We start from the raw sequence: 14,053 nt of genomic DNA, 5'->3' as shown, positions 1-14,053 counted from the left end.
GATAACTTGTTATCTGAGGGCATTCAAATAATATTTCTTACATTTGACGCAAATTGTTGTTGGCCAAAAATGTTTACACCGCCTCACACCTGGTGGATTTTTTTTTTACCCCAAAAACAAGATACAAAAGTGACGCACGGAGATGCAGAGTTGGATACATCTCATTACAATATGTGCGTCATGTGACTCCTCCTAATGTCACTCCCCAGACCGCCAGGTGACACGCACTGCGTAAAACACAGGCGCATTGAGGTGTAAGATGGAAATGACTCCATTTGCGTACATTTTCACCACCTCTCAGTCTTCTTGCCCCGTACTTGAGGCCCCTCACACAGACAGATTTGTAATCCTCTGAACTGTAGGTTGTTTTTGTTCCCAGCATAACCTTGCCATTTAATGCACCCCCATTAGAAAAAATGAAGGTTAGGTAATGTACATCTCGCAAATTAGCACGGTGTTATTCTGCCCTGGCTTACCCTTGGCCAAACCTATGAAAATAGGTTGTATATAAAAGTCATGTCATTTTTTAAAATACATTTCTCGCCCATCAGAGCGTTACACATTCCCGACGCTCCACAAATACCCCGTGAAACTTGTAAATAACATTCTCCAATTGTAAATGCAAAGGAAATGACATTATACAACGACAATAGCAGATAGCAGGTTGTTAAAATACATGTTTTCTAAGGGTTGTGGAATCATCTGGCAGATAAAGTCTTTAAATTAAAGTTCTGTAGAGGGGGTGATTTCTCCCTGCTGCCTACGTACTGTATCAGCCGGATCTCTGGTACAGAACAAAAGTAATACGCTTCTGCGAACAAGGGTTGAAAAAGAAACGGAGAGACATAAGATACTGTACAGGAGAAGTGTCTGGTCTGGTCCTGTGTGTGTATATAGCACATGTTTTTAGAACATCGCGGTAACTAACATTCTCTTTGTTAGAGCTTGGCTAGGAACCATGTATTAATTCCGTTACAATGTGTCACAGGCCACTCTCACTGGCAGTAAACCAGCTGAAAAAGAGATTACGATAAGCTAGTTAGTACATCATCTAACAATTCTCCGCTTTGCATCATCCGTGTTAAACTCAATGAGACCGTTAGAATGGCTGAGCAGCTAGATTACAAGATGCAAGGTACATGTGAGATACACAACAGTAAAGTGTGGCATGGCAAATGCAAGAACAGTGTCAATACCACAATCCCAGCAGCAGAAGCAGTAGGTGAAGATAGCAGTCATGACGTGATTGGCTGGGATAGCATTAGTTTAACCCCATCAAAGTCAGGTTTGGTTTGACCCCATCACGCTGTCAGGGGCAGCCAACTCCAGTTCTCAAGGGCCACCAACAGGTCAGGTTTTCAGGATATTCCTGCGTCTTCGACTGAGCCACTGTTGGTTCCTTTGAGGACTGGAGTTGGCCACTCCTGACCTGTTGGTGAGTTGGCCACTCCTGACCTGTTGGTGAGTTGGCCACGTGAATACAGACAGTCCTCGGTTATCCGACACAATGTGTTACTCAAAATGGCGTTGGATAGCGAAACGTTGTAAAGCGAAACACATTTTCCCATAGGAACACTGTTTAAATGAAAGGTTCCACTAAAATACACCAAATATTTTACGCAGGCAATAAGATATGCAGCACACACATACATTATATAGTGTATATACAGTAATATAACATAATAAATAATATATTATATAGTATAATATAATATTATATAGTATAATATTACTGTATATATACGCTCTTACGACGCTTTGCAGCGTTATATATACACATACACAACGTTGCAAAGCGTCGTATGAGCGTTGGATAAGCCGTTTTGGCGTTGTAAAAATGAACATAGGTATGCATTGCACAGCGTTGGATAAGCCATTCGTTGTAAAGCGAAGCGTTGTAAAACGAGGACTGCCTGTAGTAAGAAAGAAGCACAAGGAGAAGACGGGTCTGTGTTAGATGAGGGACAGCGACGCTCTTCCTTCTAATCCTTTGTTTATTATGTTCCACGCTTGCTGTTACTCTCCGGCCCTATTCACGTCAGCAATGCCAACCATGTCACCCAACCCCACAGCTCTGGGACGTGGGAAGCTTCCCAATCTGTCATTGTTGCTGTAATGTGTCTTTTGCTGCAAGGTTGTGTGCAGGTCCCACCCTCCTATTTCTGCCCCTTCCAGCAGTTGAGGAGATCGGGTTTTCTCTGCCCTTTTCCTGCCGTCTTGTGCTTATCCCGTATTCCCCCTATAGGTCAGGGGTGCGCAAACTGGGGCGGGGGGCACGAGATTTTCAGAGGGGGGGGGGAAAGGCGGTTATAGAGGTACCGCGCTCTCTCCCAAGGCATTTAAATAAAATGCCGGGAGACCGTGCGAGGCCTCTTTAACTAATTTACCTTGGCTTCCAGCTACGCATCGTCATGGTAACCCGGCGTCAAATGATGCAGCGGGGTCACGTGATGTCACGTTGCCATGCAATGTCACGTCACATGACCCCGCGTCGTCATTTGCCGCCGGAGCTGAGCGGGTTGGGGGGGGGGGGGGAGCAGGCAGTGGGGCGCAGGGCGAAAAGATTGCGCACCCCTGCAATAGGTTTCAGTTCCCATGTATGTAAACTGATGAAGAGAAAATCAAATCATTCCATTCATGTCTTTACTCAGGTACTTTAAGCAAATAGTTAAGTCGGCAAGAGCAAACGGGACCGCGACGCCAGCTGAGGACAATGTGGATGATTTCCTAGGATGCCTTAACATCTCGATGAATGTAAGCAAACAGGAAACGCTCTTTCATTCGGTTTCAATGACAGTTCTGCGTGTTAGCAGATGGGTGAGTCATCGTATAAGGCGGCGTGTTTGTGACAGGCAGAACTCGTCCTTCAGAAAGCGCACGGCTGACACTGCAACACAAGGTTCTATGGATGAAGCTGCAATACCAGATAGTGATGTCACAGCGCATATTCCTCCTTTGTTCTGCGTTGCGCTGAATTCTTGTTTTATGCATCAGCTTATTAGTCTGTCATTCTGAATCTAGCAAAATGGTAGGAGCAAATAGAAGTTTCATGGAAGCCTCAAATAAGTCTCTTTAATGCTTCAGTATTTCAAAGGTGTACATTATGAATTAAGTATATTATTGAAGAAATATTTTTACTTTTGATGGACATACAGTATATCTTTTTTTCAATCTTATCTGCTATGTAACTTTGTAAATGTTAGTGCTGTGTTATAAAGCTTTTTAGTATTGGGTCAAATCCTGTTCTGCTGACTGTGCTTTGTTCTATTTTTATAAGGTGAAGTACAGTACAGTATAATAATTTGTATCAATATATATATAGTGTGTTATACTCATTTTCAGAGGCAGGGAAAAGTTAACTAAAAGTTAAGCTTTACTTAATTAATCCTCTGGATAAGTCTTAAAAACATTCTCCTTTTGTATTGTATTGTATTGTATGTCTTTATTTATATAGCGCCATAAATGTACATAGCGCTTCACAGTAGTAATACATATCATATAAATAACAAATAATATAAATAACAGGTCATGGGAATAAGTGCTTCAGACATAAAAGTAACATTAAGGAAGAGGAGTCCCTGCCCCGAGGAGCTTACAGTCTAATTGGTAGGTAGGGAGAACGTACAGAGACAGTAGGAGGGAGTTCTGGTAAGTGCGTCTGCAGGGGGCCAAGCTTTATGTATCATGTGTTCAGAATATCCACAGTGCTATTCATATGCTTCTTTAAGCAGATGTGTCTTAAGGTGCGTCTTAAAGGTGGATAGAGAGGGTGCTAGTCGGGTACTGAGGGGAAGGGCATTCCAGAGGTGTGGGGCAGTCAGTGAGAAAGGTTTAAGGCGGGAGAGGGCTTTAGATACAAAGGGGGTAGAAAGAAGACACAGGCAGTTGGCAAAATATGACAAAAAGAATAGAGGCTGGGGCGCTCCCTTGTTTCTTAGGCTTGTGTTGTTGCCTGTTTTGTAATGTGTAACCAAAAAAAAAAAGGGTAGTGTATTCTTGCCCTTGTTGTTTTCTGCAGCTGGACCTGTAGAGAAGATAAAGCCCGGAATCTTCTTTAGAGTTGCACTGGAGATGGTGGGTTGGTCAGCGCACGGGATTTTGCTCACAGGATGAAATGAGAGGATAAGGAACACGTGATTAGTGTTTAGATAGGCAAACAGTACATTATGCAGTAATAAAATGTTGTTACCTAAAATATTTAATATTTAATAAAATAAGGTTTAAATAAAATGCTTAAGTGGATAGCTGGAATAAAAACTTTTCATAAGTTAAAAAATGGGGATCTGTTATTTTAGGACTGATCTAAGGTGGGGATGGTGATATATAAAAAGGGGGGGTAAGAGTGGGTGATTAGCAGGTTTCTGTATATCCTGCTGTCTGACAGGGGTGGTAGTGCTGATTCGCAGAGTATAATGGGCAGTCTTACTTTAGATAAGTGCTGCCAGAAACAATATGGCTTCCTTCCCCTCCCAATGGAGGCAGTATGTAAGTGACTTATCTCCCGGGTGCCCAATTTGGAATAAAAAAGGGCCAGACACGGTGAGTAAGTAAAAATGGAATTTATTAAGTGCAAAAAACAGCAAACAGAAATAACACTTACGATACAGCTTGGGCAGCAGCCCAGTTTCAGCCCGATCGTCCGTTCACACTCCTCCGACCAGTATACCTCCCGTGCTCGCGTCCGATGGCGGGACCGGAAGAGGAGGGCTTACCGGATGTCAGCAGGCTGGCTGGGTTCCTCACGAACCTGACGAAGCATCACTGCGAAACGCGTAGTTCCCTGCCGGAGCCCATTGCCTGAAGGACCCAGCCAGCCTGCTGACATCCGGTAAGCCCTCCTCTTCCGGTCCCGCCATCGGACGCGAGCACGGGAGGTATACTGGTCGGAGGAGTGTGAACGGACGATCGGGCTGAAACTGGGCTGCTGCCCAAGCTGTATCGTAAGTGTTATTTCTGTTTGCTGTTTTTTGCACTTAATAAATTCCATTTTTACTTACTCACCGTGTCTGGCCCTTTTTTATTCCAAATTGGGCGCCCGGGAGATAAGTCACTTACATACTGCCTCCATTGGGAGGGGAAGGAAGCCATATTGTTTCTGGCAGCACTTATCTAAAGTAAGACTGCCCATTATACTCTGCGAATCAGCACTACCACCCCTGTCAGACAGCAGGATATACAGAAACCTGCTAATCACCCACTCTTACCCCCCCTTTTTATATATCACCATCCCCACCTTAGATCAGTCCTAAAATAACAGATCCCCATTTTTTAACTTATGAAAAGTTTTTATTCCAGCTATCCACTTAAGCATTTTATTTAAACTTTTATTTTATTAAATATTAAATATTTTAGGTAACAACATTTTATTACTGCATAATGTACTGTTTGCCTATCTAAACACTAATCACGTGTTCCTTATCCTCTCATTTCATCCTGTGAGCAAAATCCCGTGCGCTGACCAACCCACCATCTCCAGTTGGCAAAATATAACAAGTATTTATTTCAAAGGTTTTAACACAAATGAAGGTCATGAATACTGTAATGCACATATTAACTCTTCTCAGTGCTTCACTGCAGTGCATTGAAGGGGTTTAACTCCATAATGGTTACAAATGCCAAAGTCTTTAAATTCAACATGTTGAAGAACAGGTGGAACATAAGATTTGGTTGAGTGGGTTTTCTTTATCTATATGGTCATTTGACTCATTTAACCATCCTGCATCCTATGAAATTTTTTTGTTTATTTTTTAATCAGTGAGTGATAGGAAAGTTTAATCACTGCCATGAGGATCTATAATACTATTATTATTGCCTTTAATCACAGGAAATCCCTGTCGGGGGATTAGATAGGTGGTTTAAGTTGGAACCTCGATCAAGTTCTTCCAAGGTTCAAGGAGATTGTTATCTCATAATCAAACTGATTACAAACCAGGTGAGCGTGTTGGGTACATTCAGTTGTATGCGGGAGTTCTTAAAGTATATCCAGTATTTATAAAGAAAGGGAACACATTAGAATTGGAGCAAAAGAAAACAGGTTTTCCTATTTTATGTTGTGTTTTATTTGACGTTAATGTTTTAAAGATGGCGGATCTGCATTCTAATTACCAATGTGTATGGAAATATGTGTAGGCAATAAGGCAGGAGTGGCCAACTCCAGTCCTCAAGGGCCACCAACAGGTCAGGTTTCAGGATATCCCTGCTTCAGCACAAGTGGCCCAATCAGTGGCTCAGTCGTAGACTGCCCCACCTATGGTGAAACAGGAATATCCTGAAAACCTGACCTGTTGGTGGCCCTTGAGCACTGGAGTTGTCCACCTTTGCTACAAGGCATACAGACATCTGCTGATGCGTTTCTCAGCTCCCTTCATGGCTCTACATTGAAGAATAGGATGAAGTCATTTTGGCCGAACTTTTTTGAGAAAAAAATCAAAGTTACAGTCGGTTTAAGACGGGCCGAGAAAGTTCTAGTAAAGAATAATTTTAAAAAAATGGAAAATAAATGGTCGTTGAACATTGCCTTAAAAAAATCTGATACATGAAGAAAAAAAAAATAGATGTATTTTTAAAGCTGCGTTTTGTTTGTAATGTTCATCATTGGGGCACCGGAATAGCTTTAGTAGAACAGAATCGGTCTTATCCTGCGGAGCAATTTGCTGCAAGATTGACAAGAAAATGGTTCGGTTCATAACATCAGCTGTTTGTGCATTTGTCAGTGGGTTAGGTGAATGACTAACTAAAACCTTTGTATGTCTGAAAAAGAGAATTCTGAGGTACCAAAGCTTTTTAACGAGCTTTTTAACAAGCGTTAGCACTCTTTCTATTACAAGCCTTGCGGTAACTTGAAAAATGCCGAAACTCGCATTTTTTTGCCAATAACTACTATTCACAAACCTCCGAGATGCCAATCGTGGGTTAAATAATTGCTTTCTTTTCTGGTCACGTGAAGGGTGGCGAGATCGGAATCGCGATTTTCATCGGATTGACTTTATTATATTTTCACTGCATAGGATTGATGCAGAGGGTATCCAGAGGTGACCCTCATTCATTTCAGCTTCGGAGACCCCCAGCTTCAATCATAGGTAATAAAAATAAAATTACAGCCAGCTTCATTACCTTAGCGGCTAACCGTTATGGTAATGAAGGGGTTAAATAGCAGGCACTGCTTTGTTATTGGTAGAGGGGGTAGGTGAAGGAGGTCGTTGCCCCAGGGTGGGTGTTTAGGTCTCCCGGGAGGGTTGCAGTAGGAGTTAACCCCTTCATTACCTTAGCGGCCACCGGCAGGACAGTGAGCGAGAGAGGCCCAATGTAAGTTAATGCGTGTGTATTTGTTGGGGGGGGGGGTGGTAGTGTGTATGTGTATATTTCGGGGGGGGGGATAGTATGTATCTGTATATTTGGGGGTAGTGTGTGTGTGTGTGTGTGTGTATTTGGCTATTTGGGGGGGTTGTGTTTGTGTGTATTTGGGGGGGTAGTGTGTGTGTGTATGTGTATTTAGTGGGGTAGTGTGTGTGTATATTTGGGGGGGTCGTGTATGTATTTTCTTGGGGGGGTAGTGTATGTATGTGTGTAGGAGGACGTGCGCAGAGGTATGCAAGGGAGACTTGTTAAGGTGAAATTAAATAAGGCTTTTATTGTGCCTGTTTCCTTAACATCAGAAAATCATCCAAACAAGGGGTCAAACAAAGCTTCTATTCACTTGGGAGTATTTCTAGTGAAACCTATGCAGTTCACAACTCCCTTTAGATAAGCATGTCTCCGAGCCCCAAACATATATCTTGTTATGAGCAGATATACCAAAAGTCTGATAAAGGAAAGTCTTATCTGTTTATTGTAGTTGGAGGGAATTTTTCTCTGTTCCTGGGTTGCTGCCTTTATCCTCAGGTTTTGTCAGCATTCAGGTTTAGAGGTGCTTTCCCCTGTGTCTTGCAAGCAGTTCTGCTGTTTCTTCTGGCAGGCTCAAGACATCTGTCCCCATGGTCAGTCTCACAACTTGTGAGACTCAGGAACAATCTCCCTTCCTGTCTCAAAAGACAGGCTTTTCTAAGAAGCTAATCAGGCAGGTGGTGTTGGATAATTGACTACCAGCAGTTAACCACCACACTGCTGGATTAGAGTCACATTTCCTGAACAGGGATAACTCCCCTGTTACATACCTCCCCTGTTTGTGGGAAGCTCGGGCTTGCCACGGCCAAAGCCCATCCTTCCACTCTCATTCTAGATATCTCTGTGACTTGAATGAGAGTGGATGGAGGAAGAGAACCCTCAGTCCCTCTGGGATCGGAGCCCTTTCTCCAGTTCATTCGTGTCTCCTCCCGAAGGTGCTTGAGATCAGCACTCCTCAGTCGCTCGAGGAGAACTTTTTCTAAGTCTAGTCTTTTTGCTACGTGCGCGGTCATGAGATTTCCCTCACGTCGGGGGCTCGTTTTATTGTAGGCAGACTGTATGGCAGCAGTTGCAGAGCGTTTAAAAACAGCCCTTTGAGTTTTCCGCTCTTGAAGCTGTCTCTCTGCACTTTTCCCACTTAATGGAGTTGCTAGTTCAGCCTCTTTGGGATTAAGTTGCAAATCCATATCCACTTCCAGAGAATGTCCCATCTTTTCAGCTTCATCAGCTAAGGATTCTTCTGGTTTTGATTCAGCATGTGTACCTTCTTTTGTTGCCTGTTGGGTGGCTGAAGGTTTTGCTAGTGCTTGTTTTTAGGTGGTTCAAATTTTGCAACCTTGTTTTTCAGACGAGCGGTATTTCCAGCTCTCACTGTACCCTTGTCTTCATGGGTTTTTGTGGCTGTGGGATACTGACGCTTAGTAAGGGTCAATACTTGTCCTTGTAGAACTGTAATCTCATCCGCGAGAGATCCCTGTTTTTTGAGTGCGTCTTGCAAGTCTCTTCTCAGGGAATTTATCTGCACACTTTGTTTTCTCTGAGCTTGCTTCCACATTTTCACTGCATTGTGAAGCACTAGGAATTTCTTTGCTTGGGCCACAGTTACTTGTTTCAGTTTCTGGACCTTCTTGTGCTCCCTTTTGTGCCGCGTCACCTGGGTTCTAAGCTTGGCCTTTAGCGTTGCTTTGGTGACGCTCAGGGTAGCCTTCAGTTTCTCATGCTGCTTTGCAGGGACATACTGGGTAATCAGACGTTCCTGCAGCACCTGTATTTCTTTAACAGCCTGCAGATTGTCTTCCTGCAGAATTTGCTGCTTCTCCTCGGCCATCAGGAGGTGCGGACGCAGACCTTGCAGTTGGTTCTGCAGTCGGTGCTCTGCTTCAAGCTTCTCACCTTCCAAAAGTCTATTTATTTCTTTAAGCTCGTGCAGCTTTTCATTCTTTTCCTTGACGTAGTCTGTCAAATGAGAATTTTCTGCTTCCAGTTTTAAGTTTTCTCTTTTTAATATTAAATTTTCTCCTTTTTCAGTCTTTGTACAATTCAGGGCCTCCTTGCAGTCCTCCTTCCATTTACGCACATCTGCTTTGAGAATGACAGTCTCCTGGTGTGAGACTTCCTTCTCTAGGTTGAGGGTCTGAAGCTCCTTCTGAGAGACTTTGAGATCTGTATTAAGATTGACAATAGTTTTTTTAGAAATGTCCAGCTCCACAGTGAGACTGTGTAGTTCATTTCTGGAGACTTCCAGGTCTGTGCGGCAGCTGTTGGTCTCATGATGCGGGATGAATTCTCCATTTTCTCTAGGCTGCAGGGCAAATCGGCCCCCCTTTTTCTCCACAGGATCTGCGGACGTGTCTGTTCCTTCCACGGTAAGTGAAGAACCGCTTTTCTTTTTCCGCCTTTTTGTTTTGGATGACTCCGTCCGATTAGGAATACTGGGGTCTCCTTCTTTATTTGATACTTCAGCGGCTTCATTGTATACGCCAGGCTTTTCTTGCAGTTGCTTTAGCTGACAGAAATATTTGGTGATCTGCTGCTCCCGCTCTTTCTCCTGTCGACCATATTCGTCATCATAGAGAGCGGTCTTTTCGGTTTCTTGCCGAGTTCAGGCACCCCCACCATTCTTGGGGTGTTTTGTGGGTGTGACTCGGTTCGTGTTCCCCGTAAGAGATGTCTTCCTCTTTATTGGACTGGAAGGGCCACTCTTCCGTAGGGTAGGGTTCATTACAGGAACGCTGCATCTTGTCCTCCATTTTGGGGCTATCAGGTGTAATTTTCTTCCTGACCTCAGGAGGCGCTATTGCAGCTGTTACCACTGTATTTGCTAGAACCCCCAATTGTGGTAGTCCTACAGGTGGGCATATTTTGCTTGTAGAGGTCATAGCTCTCACATGCATCTCTATAGACTTTTCTTTTTCTTGGGTAAGTTTTACACTATCAGCAGTACTGTGCACGCATTCTCTCTCATTAGATATACTGGATGTGCAGTTGCTAGGTAAAAACTTCTGTTTGCTTTACACCATTTACTTGCTAGGTGCAATACCCTCCGCTTCAGCCCAATAATGTGGTTTTCTGCTTGAGTTCAGTAATGTTCAGTCTCAACTTTGGGTATTATGGCATTCACTCTTCACACTTTGGGATACCTTTTACACAGCTCAGCAATTCCTTTTTCCCCAGTAGGGCAATTTTACCCTCAGCACTTGTTTACTGAAAATTCCCCTGTTTCAGCACAGTCTTGCATCAATTTTCACACTTTTCTGCATATACTCCATTCACAACTGGTAGTCCTATGCGATGTGGCAGCCTTTACTTGCAGAATCAGTACCGCTCGTGTGTCACCATCTGTATTCACTGCTTCAGCGAAACATTTGAAAACAACAAACGCTGGAAGGAAAAACCCCTATTTCAATGACCATATTACACTTTATTTGTGATAGGCAAATAAGGTTTACCTGCTTCAGCACAGTCTCTCTCCTCTTGGAATCGGGGAAAAGAGTCCATCTGTGGTTTTGTAAGTTTCAGTGCAGTGTAGATTTCCTGCCTGGGTGTGTATCCCTTTAACTCTGGTCTCTGCTGCATGAGATTCTTTGTTTATGTTGCTCAGGCTGTTTGTAGGCAAAAAGCACAAAAAAAAATTCACAGGCAATCTCCGGGTCCCTTTTAACTTCAAGGACCACCTCAATCCCGATTCTGACACCATATGTAGGAGGACGTGCGCAGAGGTATGCAAGGGAGACTTGTTAAGGTGAAATTAAATAAGGCTTTTATTGCGCCTGTTTCCTTAACGTCAGACAATCATCCAAACAAGGGGTCAAACAAAGCTTCTATTCACTTGGGAGTATTTCTAGTGAAACCTATGCAGTCCACAACTCCCTTTAGATAAGCATGTCTCCGAGCCCCAAACATATATCTTGATATGAGCAGATATACCAAAAGTCTGATAAAGGAAAGTCTTATCTGTTTATTGTAGTTGGAGGGAAAGTTTTCTCTGTTCCTGTGTTGCTGCCTTTTTCCTCAGGTTTTGTCAGCATTCAAGTTTAGAGGTGCTTTTCCCTGTGTCTTGCAAGCAGCTCTGCTGTTTCTTCTGGCAGGCTCAAGACATCTGTCCCCATGGTCAGTCTCACAACTTGTGAGACTCAGGAACAATCTCCCTTCCTGTCTCAAAAGACAGGCTTTTCTAAGAAGCTAATCAGGCAGGTGGTGTTAGATAATTGACTACCAGCAGTTAACCACCACACTGCTGGATTAGAGGCACATTTCCTGAACAGGGATAACTCCCCTGTTACAATGTGTATATGTAAATGACACTGTTTTGCACAGAAAAACAATGAAAAAACGAAATAAAGGGACTTATTATTGTGAGATGCATTTAATTCCCCCCCACATATTTTGTTGTATGTTAATGCTTATATAGTATATACCTATTAGTGTATGTACAATATATGTATGTGTGTGTAGGGGTGTAATATTCATGCATGTGCTGTATGTTAATGCTTATACAGTATATACCTATTAATGTGTGTACAGTATATATATATGTTTTTGGGGGTGTAATATTCATGCATGTATTGCGGCTCTCCCAATATTTTGGAGAAAGACATTTTTTAGAACATGGCTCTTCCTCCTGGAGAGGTAGCAGACTCCTGGGTTAGACATATGTAACGTTTGGAGAGTTCTTCACATTTATGACAAAGTATCATGTTTGTCCCCTACAAAGTATTACAACATGCAAAGTATTTACTAAATAGCAGGGGAGTGCAAACCTTTGCTGCTGCGCCCCCCTGCTTTGCCTCCTCTGGCGCTCGCGCCCCCCCCCCCTTACATTGATGTCACGTGACATGACGCCACGTTGCCATGGAGACGAGTCCTGACACCAGCAGAGTCAAGCTAAATTGATGTGGTAGAGGCCCCCCTCGATCCCCCGGCATTTAATTTAAATGCCTTGGGGAAGAGCGCGGGGCCTCTGCAACCGCCGCGAACCCCCCAGAAAAATCCCTGCTGCGCCCCCACTTTGCGCACCCCTGCTATATAGTATTGAGTAAGGCCTCCCAGCCAGTGCTTCCCTAGTTACACGAGCACAGCTTGGCCCACACTTCCAAAATGTGTCACTTAAAGGAGCAGTAACGGCACTTTTTATTTATTATTTTTTTAACAGGTGTGAAGCAGGGGGGTCTCCGGAGCTGAACCCCATTAATTTCAGCTCCGGCGAGCTCCTGCTTCCAGAGATACCGACCTCCAAAGGGGGTGCCCGCATCGCTGCAAATGTTAAAGCCCCCACGTCACACGGCCCAATAGAAAGCCACACTGGATGATGTCACGGCTTCCTATTGGCCCGCCGGCCGCGAGAGCTTTGAAACTCGGCCATTACGGGATCCCTGCTAGCCGAGCGGAGAGGCTACCAGCGCCCCCTATGGCGGCACGTATCTCCCGGAAGCAGGGAGTCCCCCGGAGGCTGAAATGAGTGCGGCTCAGCTCCGGAGACACCCTGCTTCAATCCTATTGGATTGCCTTTTTAAGATCGCTGGCCTTTCTTGTGTTTTACAGGTAAGGCTTTGTCCCCGCTGGCGCTGAGCTAGCTAATGCTTGGAGAGCTCTCCAGCATGAGCGCGTGTTGTCCTTTAAAATTGCGCGGGCGGGGGGGGGGGGGCGGACGATGCAGGGGAAGCTGTGTGCGCTAGAGAGTATAACATTTTTGTTTACCTAAGTGCAGAGCGCCGGTGAGCATGTGTGCATGCGCATATGCGCGCGCGCATCGCGTGAGCGGGGACTTGCATATATATTTATATGCAAGTCACCTCGCAAGCGCTGCCCGCTCAGCGAGCTCAGCGCTATCGGGGACGCAGCCTAAGGGTAAAAACTTGCAATGTGAGCATCGGAATGTTCCGTTTGGAGAGAAAGAACATTGTATCCAATGCCTCAGTGTTCAGATTGAATGAAATAAATATTGAAGTCTTTATGGAAGTGTTGCCATGGTCACCGCCGCATATTTTTAGCATTTGTAGTACGTATCACAGAAAGTATGAGCGATCTTTATATGCAGCAAAATGGAGCGATATTTCATAAAAATGCAATATATATATATATATATATATATATATATATATAAATGAGTCATGTAAATGTGAATGTTTGCTCTAGTCATCGTATCATTTTGTTAGGAAACGCAGAATTCAGCTGTAATTAAATTTACTGAATATTAAAATAAATAACTGTGTCCAAATTTGCATTGACAAATGTGTTTCAGAGGGACACAATCTTTAGCAAAAAAGCATCTGGCTCGGTGATTCACGAGATGCTTCTGAACCAGCTGCTCCAGCACGAACACAGGCACACAGAGGTAACCAGATCTATTTTTAAACACTATAATCGTTCTGGAATTATTAAGCTTGGCAACAGAATGACAGACACTCTCAGTACGCTATGAGTCAGTCTTCACTGTGCTGGAGAAGGTTTTGGTCCCATTCAGTTGATTGGAGCTGATCTCTTCCCTAGCATGGCAAATACATCGCCACAGCCGATTGTACGTGGAACCGAGGGTGTTATGAATATGCAAAAAGGGTTGGGATCAATTCTGGATGGGATCAGTTTTGCATCTAGATATTAAGATGAAAGAGGGTCCGTAGGTTGGAGCTCACTTATTTAAGAAAAAATTCTAAGCTAAATGAGTTTCCTG

At 43.8% G+C, this 14,053-nt stretch overlaps 1 protein-coding gene across 2 annotated transcripts in view; it reads left to right on the top strand.

Moving 5' to 3' along the window:
- Positions 1–14,053, top strand: part of BAIAP3 (BAI1 associated protein 3) — a 248,888-nt gene that overhangs the window by 123,447 nt on the left and 111,388 nt on the right. For both annotated transcript variants that reach the window (XM_075565524.1, XM_075565523.1), the window contains exons 11-13: positions 2,652–2,754; positions 5,825–5,932; positions 13,625–13,717. In XM_075565524.1, coding sequence (XP_075421639.1) covers positions 2,652–2,754; positions 5,825–5,932; positions 13,625–13,717 — 304 coding nt within the window. The remainder of the gene's footprint in view (positions 1–2,651; positions 2,755–5,824; positions 5,933–13,624; positions 13,718–14,053) is intronic.

Source organism: Ascaphus truei, chromosome 11, assembly GCF_040206685.1.
Source record: "Ascaphus truei isolate aAscTru1 chromosome 11, aAscTru1.hap1, whole genome shotgun sequence".
Taxonomy (NCBI): Eukaryota; Metazoa; Chordata; class Amphibia; order Anura; family Ascaphidae; genus Ascaphus; species Ascaphus truei.
This window is presented reverse-complemented; position numbering and strand designations above follow the sequence as displayed.